Genomic DNA, 17,385 nt, shown 5'->3' on the forward strand with positions numbered 1-17,385 from the left:
TAACCCTTCCAAGGTAGAAGAAGGGGTATTTATAGTGTTCTTCAAAATCTGGCCGTTGCCACTTGCCACCTCAGCATTTTTCCCGACAAACCCGGTCAGACCGGACCACAGACCGGACAGCCCGGTCGTGAGGCCGGTCAGACCGGATCAGTGACCGGGGCTCCTTTGCGTCGTCTCGGCGCTTCTCCGGTTGGTGGCCGGTTGCTGCCCGGTTTCCGACCGGTCGACCGGACGGAGCGCCGGACCCGCCGGTCAGGAGCCCGGTTGACCGGGCGCAAACCGGATCTGCTGGTTCCTCCTTTGGAGCCCGGTTTCCGACCGGTTGACCGGCCAGCACGCCGGACTGGCCGGTTGCTGGCCCGGTTGGACCGGGCTGGTGACCGGATTTCTCCTGTAACCCCTTTTTGATTGTTGTTGAAATGGGGGGTCTCCTTTAGCCTTCTTGTTCCTTTGATACACCATTTACGCCTCATTGCCTAATACCTGAGATTATCCTTATAAACATATTAGGCCAAATACTTTAGCACGGTGTCATCGTTACCAAAATAATGGATAAGGGTGAAATACCCTTATAATATGACGTTGATCTATATCATGGAGTAGGTCTATATGACTGCTCCTCGGTAATGATGAAATTTATTATGTGACATGTTAAGAGGCTACCAGATAGGTTGTAGGTTAAAGAAATTTTATTCCCAAAATTAAGGTGGTGGATAAAAATTCTAAACCATTCATTGCATTATAAAAACATAGTTTATAGCTCCCTAAAATCTCGCTTGCTTTGCCATTATTAAGGAATTTTTTAATGAATTGAAATACAACTGTATATCACCATGTGTACGTATATCCCATGGAAATACAACTGTATAATGGTCAGTATGTGAGCTAAAGTGGCCATAATGGCATCTATCAAATGTACACTGAATTGCAGTGACATTTTTCCAAAGTTGAAAGTTGCAGTGGTGTTTCTCAAATAGGCGGAAATTGGAGTGGCATCTATCCAATTAACCCAATTGATAAAGTCTTCAAGGTGAACAATCAATTCGATTTAGATACATGTGCACACGAGCCAATACAGAGGAGAACGTCGCAGCTCACCAACTTAGAAGGAATGAAAGTGGACGGGCTGCTTTCAGCACGCCGAACTGTCAGGAAGCGCTACCATGTCGGTGGATGAAGCAGAAAATTTGCCAAAATTCCGTCCAAATCCTACATGAGGTTGATGGAGATGGATGGCCGAAATTCCGACCGCCTTCACCGTCCTTGGCTGCTCTCTGTCGTCCCCCAAGGCCGAAGTTGGCCATTTCCGGCCGTTTCCGGTGATAATCCAAACCTACGCCGGCGATGCCGCCATGCCGGCGTGTCTTCTTCCTGTTTCGTCGAAAAACGATGCACAAGCACAGCCACCGCCGCGAGAGCACGCCACGTCACGGAGCACGCTGCCACTGCCAGGTGGGGCTGGGCAGCAAGTTAGATCGTGCGGTACCTCGAGTCAACACGACATGAACAGACATCCACCCACCCCGCACCCACTCTGAGTCCGAGTCGTCTCCTTCCTCGGCTCACCCTGTTCGAACTCGGCCTCCTCGCGCGAGACCTCGCCGAGCCGCCGGTCGCGAGGACAACCCACCACCCACCTACCTGCTTCCAAGTCCCTCAGCCAGCCGCTCTGGTCTGGTGGGAGAGTCTGTCGCCGGAATCCGGTGAGTTCCCGATCCCCTTGGGACCGCTACCTCGTGTCCCGCCACAAGCAGCCGCTCCTGGATCCCAACACCCGCTCGGGAGCCCTCTGATCTCCAGAGCCGCAAGCCTCGGGTCGGGTCCCCACGGGCTCGATCCGCTCAATTTGCCGGACAAATTTGACTCCGGCACGAGGAGCACCCGAACCCGTTCTACGATTCGCAGGCCTCTGCGCCGAGAACCGATCCGAACCGACTCCCCAACCACAGCCAGCGCGTTGTGGAATGGGAGATCGCCAGCCAGCCACCGCGGAGAGATGGTGACGGGGAGCTTCAGCCGGAGCACGTCGGCGCGGCTCACAGCTCGGGGCGGCGCGGGGAGCCCGCGGGTCGCCGCCGCGCAGCGCAAGTGGTGGTGGTGGGTGTCCCCGTCGGCGGCGCCGTCGCTCGAGACCATCGCGCTCGCCTGCTTCCTGGCCTGCTGCGCGCTCGTGCTCTCGGGCGGCCTGTACCTCTCCGTCTCGCGCTACCTGGGCCGGGACCGCGCGGTGGCGGACTTCGCCGCCGGGGAGGACCTACACTCCTGCGACGTGTTCGACGGCAGCTGGGTGCGGGACGAGCGGTACCCGCTGTACAACAGCTCCGAGTGCGCCTTCGCGGAGCGGGGGTTCAACTGCCTCGCCAACGGGCGGAGGAGCACCGAGTACCTCAAGTGGCGGTGGAGGCCGCGGCGGTGCGACCTGCCGCGGTTCAGCGCCCGGCGCGCGCTGGAGTGGCTCAGAGGGAAGAGGGTCGTGTTCGTGGGGGACTCCATGAGCCGGACGCAGTGGGAGTCCTTCATCTGCATGCTCATGACGGGGGTGGACGACCCCAGGACGGTGTACGAGGTTAATGGCAACCAGATCTCCAAGACGATCCGGTTTTTAGGAGTGAGGTTTGAGTCGTTCGACCTCAGCGATGGAGTTTAGGGTTTTTAGGAGTGAGGTTTGAGTCGTTCGACCCCAGGACGGTGTTTGAAAAACATTCAGTAACTGAATTTTCTTTTCTTCGCAGTGGCTTAAACCAAAAGGTATGTGAAGTAACAGAAAAACCTACAACTGAGGCCAAAGGAACTGATATGAGTGAATTTAGGGATATACTTGCTGATGTTGTTGCGAACATGAGCGTTCCCGTGACTATACTTAATGTTACTTTGATGGGGGCCTTCAGGAGTGATGCACATATTGGTATCTGGAGCCATCCTTCTACCATACTTGATTGCAGCCACTGGTGCCTTCCTGGAGTTCCAGATGCTTGGAATGAGCTAATATTTTCTCACCTATTGACAAATGGTGAGTTCCTTATTTATGAAAAAAATCTTCCATGATGTTATTATGATCGATAACAAATTAGTTTACAGTGACTAGATAAAGTATTGCCATCTTATATACTTTTTCTGCTTGGAACACAATCTGGAATTTTTGAAACCTTGTCCTTGTGTATGTACCAAGCACAGATAGCTGTATATATATTATTCGGTAGCTATGCTGTAACCTGAACTTCCATAATTTTGTATAGTGAAAATTGAATAGTGCCTCCGTTTCAAAGAATAAGGCTTATTTTTTTCGAAAAGTCAAACTACGTAAAGTTTGACCAAGTTTTTAGGAAAAGTTGTTAATATGTACAATCCAAACTCAACACCATTAGATTCATCATAAATATATTTTTATATGATATCTTCATATTATCGTGGTTCTTGATAGATTTTTCTAAAAGTTTGCTCAAACTTTACTTCGCTTGACTTTTCCAAAAAATATAGGCCTTATTCTATGAAACAGAGGTAGTAGTAGAGTGCATTAGTTGAGAGTTGAGACTGACCTATATGTAAAGAAAATGAAAACTAATTTTCAGCTGATTACAGAAATTTTCATTCCATACTTAGTTTGCAGCGTTTCCTACTTAGTTGTGCATGTATTTCTGTCCTTTTAACTGATGACTTCCTCATTCTGGAGTTGAATAATGGCTTCTCATGTTGCTTCATGTCCAATTCCGCAGGTTGGCGAACGCTGGCTACCTGACTATTGATATTGTACACTCAATTTTGGTTCTTCTGTTCGAATACCACGTCTGCTTCTTGCATTTATTGTGCTGCTAAGGAGCCAAGACATGAAGTCTCATCAGTATCTGTACAAGTTGTTCGATTCCCCATCCGTTTCCTCAATTGCTTGAGTAAGAATGCACATATCCTGTCAGATAGATATTACATTGTTGTCTCCTTTTGTGTTTTAGACATAGAGAACATCACGATTTGTAACAATGTGCATGTAACAACAATCGAAACGCAATTTTGGAAGCCCATTTCTCTCGCATTAAACCTGTCTGCTGCCATTTGTTTGTGCGTCATCAGACTGAACATAACAGTTCCTCATATCGGCCCTTCTGTTGTTGCTACACGTGCAAAAGATAATGTTTTGTAGAACGTCTATATCTTTTCCCGAAAGTTAAAGTGGTGGATAAGGACAAGTCTGTCTAATTTGCGCCGGTGTCCTGCTGAATTTTGCTTAAGTAACAGTATGTGCAAAATCATCAATTCTAGAATGACATTTGCTTTATGTAACAAACAGGGACTAACCTGCAGCAACGCGCGATGTATCATCTACCTTTCCTAACTGGTGGTACTTCTATTTGTTGGCTACGTGAGCTAGCTCATGCAGTTAGTTGCTGATGTGAACTAGTTTGGTTTGTTTTTCCCTCTCCATTGATCGACGCATCGACTGCCGAATGCGCTGGCCAAGCCACTAAATGGGCCGGCCCACTATTTATTGTTCAGTTTACACCTTTCTTCCCCAACCAAACCTGCATCTTCTCTCTGTCCCCGTCGCCGTTATAAAACCATCTCCGAGACCCCGACAATCATCACACTCTCTCACTTCGTACACTTGAACCATCAGCAATGTCTCCTCCCCTGCTTCGTCTCCTCATCCTCCTCCTCTTCATCCACCTCCCCTCCTCCTACGCGGCGCCGCTTCCCGTCCTCCTCGCCTGCAACGCCACCCGCTTCCAGCCGGCCTGCGTCTCCACGCTCTCCAATGCGTCCGCCGTGTCCTCCGCCTCCGACCTCCTCGCCGCCACGCTCTACGCGCTGCGCGCGCGCATCCCGCCCGCCCTCTCCACCGCGCGCTCCGTCCTCGCCTCCTCCTCCGACGCCAAAATCTCCGGCGCAGCCACCAACTGCCTCACCCTACTCTCCCGCTCCTCCCACCGCCTCTCGCTGCCACCGTCACTGTCGTCGCTCCACTCCGCCTCCGCCGCGCTCCTCCACCTCTACGACTGCTGGTCCGCCTACAAGTACGTCAATTTCACCAGGACCATCTCCGACGCCATGGAGTACCTCAACGACACAATCACCATCAGCAGCAACTACATCTCCATGCTCGCCGCGCTGCAGCGCTACGGCGACGACACCTCCCGCTGGGCGCCGCCGCAGACGGAGCGCGACGGGTACTGGCCCCCGTCCGCGGGCGATGAGGCCGACGTCGACGCGCTCGGCGTGCCCAAGGGGCTCCCCGCGAACGCGACGGTGTGTGGCTCCGGGTGCGACTACATGACGGTAGGGGAGGCCGTGTTCTGGGCGCCGGACGGCGGAGGCGAGCTGTTCGTGGTGCACGTGAAGGCGGGGGTGTACAAGGAGACCGTGAGCGTGCCGTGGGAGAAGGCCAATCTGGTGCTAGCTGGCGACGGCATGGGGAAGACGGTCATCACCGGCGATCTCAGCGCCGACACGTCCGGCATCTCCACCTTCCGCACGGCCACCGTAGGTGCGTATAATCCTACTCTCCATATCTATCTGTATTTATGTCATGGTACACGTAAGATCACCAAATCAATGCGGCGGCGTTAAAGACGCTGCTCGTCATCGACCGCCCCATTTAGCATTTTGTCTCTACCTACTAAAATGCTTCCCGTTCGGTGAGCTATTATGCTGCTGAAATTGTGGACCATCAATTCTTAGATTCTGCATTGCGTCCAGCATGGTACACGAGTCCTCAGTACAATGCTAAAATGGAACAGTCCTACTATTGCTGAAAGAACATCATAATTAAGGGTGTCTCGAGTGACTTGGTTAAGTTAGTACGAGTGTTTAGTTGTCAGTAGGTATGTGCACAGGGTGTCTCGAGTGACATGGAGTTTTTAGTTGTCAGTAGGTATGTGTACTTAGGCCTTACGAATGCTCCTCGAATTCAAGTCTAGAGTTCAAGTGGAGCTCTAGCCCTCTTCTCTTGTTGTATTGTTGTATGAAGTGAAGTGAATGAATGAATGAGCTCCCACCTCCTCTCTTTGGGAACTACAAACAAGCTTAGCTAAGTATATAGAGTGCTAAATTGCTCAAATCGAAAGTATAGCCCATCAGACTGCATGCCACAATGGATCGCAGTTCTGCACATACAAGCGATCGATCAATGATCCACCAAACAAAAGTATTGACCCACACATTGACTATTTGCCTTAGAGCATCTCCACTCGTCCCCCTAAAGGCCCCCAAACGGGCTATGGGGGCGTCGGCGTTAAAATCGTGCCCAACCGCGTCTCTCAAATTCATTTTAGTGCCACCGCACGGATACCATTCGTTCGGCACCCCAGGTTGAACCCAATACGGACGGAGGCTAGCGGGGGCGCCGGCTGGAGCTCAAAAAGTGGGCGGGCCAGCCCTATTGGTGGGACATTGCCAATATTCCTTTCAAAATCATTCCATTTCCCATCCACATCATCTCGTTCCCCTCCCGCCCCGTCTCCCACTCCCGCCATTTCCCTTGGGTCCCTATGTGACCACGTGGGGTGTTATCTTTCGATTCTTGTGATAATTCATGTTCTAAATCTTCTCTTTCTACCATAGTGAAGGGTTCATCTTGATTAAGCATATATCTCTCCACCACATCTAATGAACACATAAATACATAGTCAAAAGTCTCCACTTCATCTTTAGTTTTAGGTTCTCTAACCAAATGTTTTTCAGTAAATTTTGAGAAGTTAAACTCTTGCATTTCACCAGAAAATTTTATAAACGCTTTCTCTTTTGGCAAATTAATTTCAGCATCAATATTATGTAAAAAAGGTATACCAAATTTTATAGGACAAAAAAACATCTTGTGAACAAGTATACTAAGTCAAAGGGGAATCTAGTATTACCAGCAAATCCTTCAACATCTCTAATCATTCTCAAAGGAGATATGCATTCTTTATTAGAAAGTTGACTAGTTATACCTGTCTCCTCCATATGAATAGACTAATATCATTTTTATTTCCAAATATAAAGAACATGGAATAGCACTTATACTCGCTCCATGATAAAAAAATTCCATGATAACATAGAAATCCCCATTCTAACAAAAATAGGTTTACTACATTTTGTTTGTCTTTTCTTCAACAATTCTAGTAGAATCTTCACATAGATAGACATCACATGGATCTTCTTGACTCAACTCCTCAATGGCTCACTACATTTCATAAATATTTTCCAATAAGATGACACGTGAATCGGGTTTTGATTGATAATAGAGTCCCCAGGTCTCCTTCCGCACAAATCAGCCAAGGAGTGATGCTTTTACATGACACCACAGCCTGGGTGCTTATAATGATGTAAGGTTAACATAGTAAATGCAAGGAGCGGAAAGAAACAGAGGCCCCACGTCCCTGTGTGATCACATGGGGGTTATCCTACGATTCTTGTGACAATTTATGTTCTAAATCTTTTCTTTCTACCATAGTGAAGGGTTCATCTAGATTAAGTATATAGGACATATTCATACTACACCCGGGTGTAGTTACACCCACGCGTGTTTCGTATAATCTAAGGAGTATCTATCATACCGAAGTATATGTACATGTAGTATGAAGTATATAAGACTATTTTGGTAGTATATATAATACTTTATAGGCAGTATGCACATTTTTTTACGTAGACTCATTTTTTACGTATACATATGCATGTATTTCGTATATATAGTGCAAACTACATGCTCACTTATATTTTTTTCACAAAACTTGGTTTGTAATATCTTAGATATAGTGTACGAACATACTCAAACCAATAAAGTATGTTACATACTTCCGTATGGTAGTATATGAGACGTGGGTGTAGTTACACCCAGGAGTAGGAAGTATTTATCCTATATATATATATATATATATATATATATATATCTCCACCACGTCTAATGAACACACATATACACAAGTAAGCGTTTCCACTTCATTTTTAGTTTTAGGTTCTCTAACCAAATGTTTTTAGTAAATTTTGAGAAGTTAAACTCTAGCCTTTGATCGGCACATTTATAATTTCAGCATCTTATCTTTTGGCAGAATAATTTGAGCATCAAGCATGCAAGAAAGATCTACCAAATATTATAGAAAAAAAATCCTTGTAGACAAGCAAATATAATTGTAGGGGATTCCCCTGCCGTATCCTTTCCAAAAAAAAACTCTAACAGAATCTTCACATAGATAGACATCACATGGATATTCTTGACTCGGCTCCTTAATGGCTCATTAACTTTCATAAATCTTGTTCAATAACATGTCACGTGAATCGGGTTTTGATTGATAATAGAGTCATCGGCTCTCTTTCCACAAAAATCAACCAAGGACCGATGCTTTTATATGGCACGGAGCCCAGGTGCTTATAATGATGTGAGGTTAACATAGTAAACGGAAGGAGCGAAATGAAACGGAGTCCACGGGTCCATGTGTGGCCACATGTGTTATCTTATGATTCTTGTGATAATTCATGTTCTAAATCTGCTCTTTCTACCATAGTGAGGGGTTCATCTTGATTAAGCATATATCTTCCCACCTCGTCTGATGAATAGAAAAATATAGAAGAAAGATTCTACACTTCATCTTGGTTTTAGGTTCTCTAACAAAATGCTTTTCTAGTAAAATTTGAGAAGTTAAACCTAGCCTTTCACTAGCATATTTTATGAACATTTTCTCCTTCGGCAAATTAATTTCAGCATGTAATAAAAGATCTACCAAGTATTATAGGACAAAACATCTTGTGAACAAGCAAGAATAATAAAGTGAGAAGGGTATTTACTATTTAGTATTACCCGCAAGTACTTTCACATCTCTAACCATTTTCAAATGAGATATGCATTCTTTATTAGCAAGTTGAATAGTTATACATGTCTCCTCTGTATAAATATGACTAATATTATTTTTTATTCGAAATATAAAGAATATGTAATAGCACTTATAAGCACTCCAAGATCAAAATTTCCATGGTAACATGAAGTCCCCAGTCTAACCGAAATAATAGGTTTATCACATTTTTTTGTCTTTCCTTTAACAACTTTAGTAGAATCTTCACATAAATAGACATGACATGGATCTTGACTCGGCTCCTTAATGACCAAAATTCTAGGTTGTAACCTTCACTTACTCATGGGGTATACAATTCTTCTTTGTACTTTTCCTAATCACCGATTTTAGCAATTTTATGGTTCTCTTTAATTTTTGCAGGATACGATGTTATTTCAAAAATTCATTATGTACAATAAATGCAACAATTTCAAAAGGAGGGGACATGTAGGTACTATCTCAAGAGTTTTAGCTGGTTCAACATATTCAGTAAATCCTTCCGTAGGAAGAGAAACATGTGAGGCAAAAGATTCAACAACTTGAATTATAACATGACAATCAAAAATAAACTTTGCACTCAATTTATTAAATAAGGTAGAGGATTAAAACTCTTGAACACATGAGTATTGGAAGTTCAAACTAGCTAGGCTCATTACCTTTATCCAGATCCCAATTATCAATATTTTCATAAATCCTATCTAAAAAATTCCAAGCTTCATCAACAACATTGTGAGTGAAACTCCCTCGAGAAGAAGCATCCAAGAATTGCTTATGGCATGGAGGAAACCTCACATATAAGTTTTGTCAATATAGTGCTCTTTGAAAGAAATGAGCTAGATTTGTAATAAGAAGGCCCTTTAATCTTCCTCAAGCTTGAACAATGCTTTCTTCTAGGATGAGAGTTATAAATATTGGGGAGTCTCACATCACATATAATTCCTTCATAAGATATTCCCAATCAAGTCTATCAATATTCTTCAAAGAATGATACCAACTCACGGCTCCACCCTTCAATGATACATATAGTATTTTTTCTTGAATGCATCTTGAAAAATACCAGAAAGTTAAAAATAGAGAATAGCGTGTTTCAATCTTATATAAATGGTTAGATGGTCTAATACTTACATCACCTGAAAATTGTTCTTTCATAATATCTTACACAACATCAGTAGGAATAGCAAATGCCTAATTTGTATGAGGAGGTTTTTCAGGTTCCTTAAGTAAATGCATATAACTTAAAAGAGAGGAATCAATAACTTAGCAACAACCATATCAACTTAAACAAAGTAAAACAAAAACAAAAATAAAAAGAGCAATTTCTATGTAATCTTCCCAAACTAGCTTACCCAAAGCGTTGCGCTCCCTCGCAACGGCGTTGAGAAAGTATCTTGATAACCCACTAGTATAGTGTGTCACATAAGTTTGAGCTTTTGAATTTGAATAGAAACAATAACATAGTTTACAATCATGTAAATTTAAATAATTCACAAACCCATAAACAACCTAGTTCACAATCAAACATAGTTCACACCAGAAAATAAAAATAAAAAACATATGACAAGATGACTACTAGTTTCCTGCGTGAGTCCACATATGCTCAATCAAGTCCAGTTGAAGTTGATTGTGTCCCGATCATGGTTCTCATGATGCACATGGAGGAACTCTTTAAGTGATGTAGCCCTAGGCTCAGGTTCAACCAATTCACCCTGAAGTTGCCACCCTTGGTCATAGAGGCTATAATCATGCTCATCCCCAACGATCATAGTGTGCATGATCACACCAACAGTCATAACCTCCCACATATTCTCATGACCACATGTTCTAGGATGATGCCAAGCAGTAGCCCTCTAAGATTGGAGCACACCAAATATATGATCTACATCCTTCTTACAAGCCTCTTGTTCTTTCACAAACCTCTTACATCTCTTGCCTTCACAGGTGTTGACCATTCAAGATATATGTTATAAGCTAGATAATACCCCTTGTTGTATGCATGGTCATTGATCTTATGGAGCATTGCCTTTGACAAGCATAGAGAATACTAGGGAGGACTAGTGTTGGAGCATGTTGATGTTATTGTAACAACCTGCCATGCCGAAGAAAGAGTGTCAAATCCAAAGATTTTGGGATGCAACGACCTCAAGAATTATAGTGCACCCATCCTCCTACCTACTATATTGCCCCTACCAAGCCAAAGGAATTTCTTACAATCCCAATCCATGCAATCTATGCTTCCAAGCATCCCAGGGAATCCCCTTGACTCGTTGATCCGACAACAGTCAGACAATGTCGGTAGCATTTGGTTCTCTCACGTAAAACTTTGCCAAACACCAAAATCACTTCTCTTCATGATATGTACATCAAGTCAAGAAATATGGTCGCTCATGTGCATGTACTCATCAACAAGGTCACTGGCAACACCACATGCAAGCATGCGTAGACTCAGAATGTTTTTAGTAAGAATTTAAGCCAATGTTATAGGTGGCAATGTTCATGCATTAGAAGTACAAATCATGGCCTCTCACCATATGGAGAATAGTCATGAAGTACTTCCTTGAAATTCGACTGCCGTGATGGAATATGTGTTGTGCATAAAGTGGCTCAATAGGATGAAAGTAATCCTTGAAGATTTGGCAATGACCAGCTTCTTGAATACGCTTCAAATTTCCCCTTTGTGGCCTCTTCTAGCCTCTGAAGTGTGGTAGCTGTCGATGTGCTCATGTATGAGGGTTGCCGCGGCTATAAATTGTTCGGTATCACCGTCAGAGTTGTCATCTGACGATGTATCGATGACATGATTGTAGAAAAACTCAACTAAGCTTATACCGTGAGACAATGGACAATATATCAGTGGATATGCCGAGGCATGTCGGCCAGTAGAAAAGTGGCCGAGATCATACATCAAGTTCGACAGAGCAAATCGTTGACCATGTCCTATGCGGAGCATTTGGCGGGCGGGTCCGAGCATATGGTCGAAAAAAGTAGACATTTTTAGGAATGGTTCCCTAGAAGCTCTACTTTCGAGTTGGTATCTACAATGTAAGTTGTACAGTGTATGAACTATTGCACTTCAACCAGATATGATCCACGTGTGAACGATTGAGGTTATGCTAGACACGGACTACCGAGGGTCCGAGACTAATGAGCGAGTCACAGAGATGACTAGGTTCCATGTGTCATAGAGCATGGAGATACTGAATCGGCTAGCAGTGGCTATGCCAGAGTTACGAAAACCGATCTAACTAAAGGTCTATCTAGCACGAGGGAGTCGGTCATGTGCTCTAGCTAGAAGCAATGGAATGCTTATACCTAAGGTGGTCGCATGATCCGGGTTGTGGAACTGCTGACTTCGGAGTCGCTCAACCATATCCTAGTAACCATAATTTAACTCTCACGCTGACTCCGATGCAAGCCGCATTTTTCCGTCTGACTTGGTAAGATATTCTCTAGGCCCTATCGGGAGTTAAGACAACACTAGGATGATGAGTCCCTCGCACGCGGTTTACCACCAATATGATGAGTCAAAGGGACTCAGACAGAGCGTTGTGTTAATAGGCTACTCGTAAGTTCTCAGGCCAATGCTGACTAACATTCCTTGGGTGACTCCGCTTTGAGCGTGACTTAGGTCAGAGTCTGTCTTGGGCAAAGGGCCGACTCGAAGCGTGGCCGCCTTACTACAAATTTGTGGGGTCACATATTCAAGAGGATGGGACCGGGTGGAAGAATGTTTCGCCTGACATGGAACCTCATTGGGTTGGACCCGAACCGCACGGGGACAAGCCAGGGTTGGACCCAACCGGCTAGGTTTAGGGTTTGGGTATTCGAACCCAAACCCTAAACCTAGCCAGTTGGGCAGAAGAATATTTTGCCTAACATTGAAACTCGTTGGGTTGGACCCGAACCGGACAAGGGCAAGCCAGGGTTGGACCCAACCGGCTAGGTTTAGGATTTGGGTATGTGGAACACCTAAATTGTCTCCTCTCCCACTCCCTATATAAGTAAGTGGATTGGCGGCTGGAAAACACACGCAAGCCACTTCCTTGGAAGAAAAGTTGCACGCGTAAGTGTCTGTACTTCTATCCTAATGGAGAAGAGATAGGCTAGCACATGCAAGCCATTGCGATGGAAGAACATCCAAAAACCTGCACTAGTGGCTACAATTGGCACTTGACGTCTTCATTGCAAAGAAATTACACCCTAGAACATACAGTTGGTCGTCATTGTTGGCGTTGTCTTTGCCGGAGTCGTTGCCGTGGTAGTGCTTGCAATAGGATGAGTCGTCGAACACCCTGAAGCAAATGCCACCATCGCCTTTGTAGAGGCAGTGAATCAGACATCCGACCTCTAGGCTATGGGCGTGGGCAAACTTCTCAAATCTAGCGTCGAGGTACACATTCTCTTGCCCGTCGAACATGATCTCGATGGGCCACCGGCAAAATCCACAACTGACATCCGCTGGTTCACGGCGGCCGGCTCCCGACCAATGAGAAATTCCGCAAACTTGTCCGGGAGTCTCTTTCTATCGAAAGGGTCCTCTGTGATGTGGACGACGAACTCGAAGATTGCACTCCGACTCCGCCGGCGAGGGTGAGCATGCAGGGGGTTTAGATCCAGCATGACCGGCCCTGCCCCGGCCACGGCGGTCGCGTTCGTGACCCGAGCCCCTAGGACCCGCCTTGGAGCGCTTGGGGAGAATGTGATGGTGGCGCTAGGGTTGGGGAGGTGGCTAGGGTTGTGTGAGGGAATGGATGCACCAACGCCCCATTTTATACGCCGGACGCAGCTGAGAGGGTGGTGACGTATATTAATGTGGACACCCATTGCTAGATCTGGGGAATCAACACCGCACTGCATAGAAGACGAAGCGGACGTGATCGCTACTATCCAGGCCCAACGTAAAGGAGAACGGTCACACGGTGCGTTCGCGTAGATGCATTCATGAATTAAATTTGAGCCGTATTTGCGTCTTGACAGACAGCCCAATCACGAACACAGCGAATTTACAGGCGCCGGTACATATGGCCTCCCATCCACTGTCCAGTTGCTTTGGAATTGGTGTGCCTTATAACATTTTTTCTAATATAAAACTAGTAATTGAAATATAAGCGAAATTTTTATGAAACCAAAGTGATACATGTCTAACATTGTGAAATATTTTAAACTAGTAATTGAAATATAAGTGAAACTTTTGTGAAACCAAACTCATACATGGCTAACATTGTGAAACATTTTGGTACAAAAGTGAAACTATTGACGTCACTGCTGACGCAACTACCTTATGTTTCATAAAATATTTTTGTTTCAATTATATTTTAGTTTTGTTTCATAATTTTGTGAGAGGGTTAAGTTTGCACATAGCTGATGTCATTACTAACATCACTGCTATAGGTACCGGCAAATGTAAATAGAGGTTTTCGGGCCGATCACTATATGTCGAGCCAGCCTTTGGCTGGAGGCGTACCTAAATTTTAACCGCATGGAGGGACCTAATTCTCTCGGGGACTACAGTGATCTGTGCTTTTTGCACAAGGAAGGGGTCTAGAAGACCCCGGAGGATTTTCATTCCAAACGTGGCGGGTACAGATTACATTGAGGCCCTTTTACATCACTCGTACTGAGAAACCAAGAATTTGAAGGAAGGACCTCAAAATATGCAAAGAACACCCTGGAGCAAAAGTAGAAAAAGCAATCAGGCCACTGGACGCCGCCGCCACCAAACACCGGCGATCTCCAGACGTTTCCGTCGAGATGCGGTGCCGAACTGCCCAGCAGCACGCTTCCGGCGCAGCTTTGCATCCGCCGGTCGCTTCTCCTCCTCCGCGGACAAGCCACTTGTTGGCGGAGAAGCGCTGAGCCCCAGCGAACCAAGCAGAAGAGGGCCTCCGATTTGGAGGTTGTAGTCGGGCCGCCATGCCGGCCAAAGGTCGCGTCGTCGACGAGGATCAACGCGTGTTCCGCACGAAGGAGCTTATCAGCTCCATAGCACCCTTCAGGCAAGCACCGACGAGCGCGGATCCAGTCATCCCTACCGTCGCTTCCCCTCTCACCACCACGGCAAGAAGAAGAAGAGAGCTGAGGAGACGACATGGAGCAGCGGCCACATCGGCAGAGAGGACAGGGTCGCTTCCCCCAGCCCAAAATCGGCGAGTCTCTCTTCAGCTCCTCCTCGCCACCATGGCCGGCCAGGAGAGAAGAAGGGACGCACCTTGCAGCATCAGGACAGTTCTTCCCCACGCCACCACGGCCGGCCAGAAGAGTTGTATCTTTACTGCCAGAGGAAGAGAAGAACCTGTGGCCACCAGATTATTGAGGAGGACGGCGCCGCTCCCTGCAACTTCTCCCCCCAACCACTGGAGCAGAGGAAGAACAAGAAGCAGCCCTAGGCTGATCCAGATCTGGTGGCGGAGATCCAGATCACCGTCTCCACTAAGGGGCAGGAGCCCAAACGGTGGCATTCAGCCACAAATCCACCGAGAAAAAACTAAAGAAACTAGCCCTAGAACTACCCCGGCACCAACCTAGACCTCCTCCAGCCAGCTATTCCGGCGGAGTGGCTGTCGGCGGCCCGGCCAAGGGAGGGGAAGACCAAGCTACTGTAGGTGGGTGAGAGCTCGAGGAGGGGGAAATAGGAAATAAACCTGGAATTTTATCTTCGTTTAACTGTGTCCCTGGTTTCACATTCAGGTGTGCTGGCGGACGGTTTCATGGCACGGGACATGACGATCGCGAACACGGCGGGTCCCGACGCGCACCAGGCGGTGGCCTTCCGCTCGACGGGCGACCGCACGGTGCTGGACACCGTCGAGCTGCTGGGCCACCAGGACACGCTGTATGCGCACGCCATGCGGCAGTTCTACACCCGGTGCCGTATCTCCGGCACGGTGGACTTCATCTTCGGCAAATCGGCGGCGGTGATCCACGACAGCGTCATCATCGTCCTGCCGCGGCAGCTCCACCCGGAGATGGGCGAGGACGACGCGCTCACGGCGCACGGCCGCATCGACCCGGCGCAGCCCACGGGGATCGTGCTCCGGGGCTGCACCATCAACGGCAGCGACGAGTACATGGCGATGTACCGGCAGAAGCCCGACGCGCACCGCGTGTACCTCGGACGGCCGTGGAAGGAGTACTCGCGCACGGTGTTTGTCGGGTGCACGATGGCGGAGATCGTCCAGCCACAGGGGTGGATTCCCTGGAGCGGCGACTTCGCGCTCAAGACGCTCTACTTCGGCGAGTACGGTAGCGCCGGGCCTGGAGGCGGCGACCGCAGCCGCAGCAGGGTGGCGTGGAGCAGCCAGGTGCCCAAGGAGCACGTCGACGTCTACAGTGTCTCCAACTTCATACAGGGAGACCAGTGGATACCAAAAGCGTAGATCTCTACCGGTTAATTGGATTACAATGCTACAGTATATATAATTATTTTTTATTACATAGTGTAATTTATATTCCGTTGATTAAATTTATTTTTACATCTTTTTGAACTATGTGTACATCTATAAACCTAATAAATCATATATTTTGTTGATCAAATATACAGTCATATTTTTCTGAACTATGTGTACATCTAATAAACCTAATAAACCGGTATGAAACAAAAAAAAATCCGCCAGAGTTAGTCGGCCGATCGACTGAGGTGGTGACAGACATAGAGGGGCTGCAGTTACCCGAATGCAATGGCGCCTAACTCAAGTGAGAAAGTGGAGATAGCCACCTTGATAAGCCGTGATTGTGGAACACTACACTAATGAACTAGTGGCGTTAACAGATGAACACCAAACCTAGCAGAAGCAATCTAACAAAACTATTTTCATCTACACAAGACTGCCAGGCTGACATCATCGAATCGTCAGATCTCACCCATTGTGGTTCACACCCATCACGAGCTTGCATCCTTTCGCGGCGCATAGTGTTCGGCTATCCGTGGAGACGCAAACCTAGCCTAAATATGCACCTCAGATGCGTATTTGTGGACGCTGCGCCGACGCGCTGAGTGTCCGGTCGCGTCTGACGGACGTTTCGTTGGATCCGCCTGGCAGCGACTCAGGCTCGATGTGTCTTCTTAGGCGCGTCAGTACTGGCGCCGAGGCGTCGCTTCGGCAGTCTACGACCACGTTAATGGCGATGCCTCGCGTGCCGAGCGGCCGTCGCCCATCTCTGCGCACGAAGTAATGGCGATGCCACCCGTGTCGCGCCTGTCGCCTGCCTCTAGCCTATATAAAGTGGGGCGCACACATCTCATCTCCTCCCACACAAAACCCTAGCCGCCGCACAACCTCCACCGTAGCGTTTCCGCCGCACAACCTCCACCGTAGCGCCGCCGCTGCACAACCTCCACCTTTGCCATGAGCAGCGCCAGGTGCGGCCAGGCTACCGCACCTCCACCTTCGACTCAACCTTCCCCGGTCGAGAGCTCCGACGAGGAGTTGGAGGACGATGAAAGCACCGACAACGTCCTCGACGCGGCCATGGACGCAAAGTTCATGGCTGACGTGGAGCAGGAAGCAGAGGAGGAGTGGGCGGCCCACCCGGCGTTCGACGCCGAGATGGAACGCGGCAGGGAGCTTAGTCTTTCTATAGCATCCTCCAAAGT

At 47.2% G+C, this 17,385-nt stretch overlaps 2 protein-coding genes across 2 annotated transcripts; both read left to right on the forward strand.

Annotated features, from left to right (window-relative positions):
• Window positions 1-1,542: 1,542 nt before the first annotated feature.
• Window positions 1,543-4,032, forward strand: LOC124662628 (protein trichome berefringence-like 7). The gene is made up of 3 exons (XM_047200440.1): window positions 1,543-2,640; window positions 2,685-3,010; window positions 3,714-4,032. The coding sequence occupies exons 1-3, from the start codon at window positions 1,997-1,999 to the stop codon at window positions 3,734-3,736; spliced, it is 993 nt and encodes a 330-aa protein (XP_047056396.1). The 5' UTR covers window positions 1,543-1,996; the 3' UTR covers window positions 3,737-4,032.
• A 273-nt stretch (window positions 4,033-4,305) lies between these two features.
• LOC124662630 (probable pectinesterase/pectinesterase inhibitor 51) lies at window positions 4,306-16,168 on the forward strand. The gene is made up of 3 exons (XM_047200441.1): window positions 4,306-4,333; window positions 4,562-5,476; window positions 15,480-16,168. Exons 1-3 carry the CDS (start codon window positions 4,306-4,308, stop codon window positions 16,166-16,168), a joined length of 1,632 nt encoding a protein of 543 aa, XP_047056397.1.
• Window positions 16,169-17,385: the final 1,217 nt, after the last annotated feature.

The sequence above is a fragment of the Lolium rigidum genome, chromosome 6 (genome assembly GCF_022539505.1).
Source record: "Lolium rigidum isolate FL_2022 chromosome 6, APGP_CSIRO_Lrig_0.1, whole genome shotgun sequence".
NCBI lineage: Eukaryota > Viridiplantae > Streptophyta > Magnoliopsida > Poales > Poaceae > Lolium > Lolium rigidum.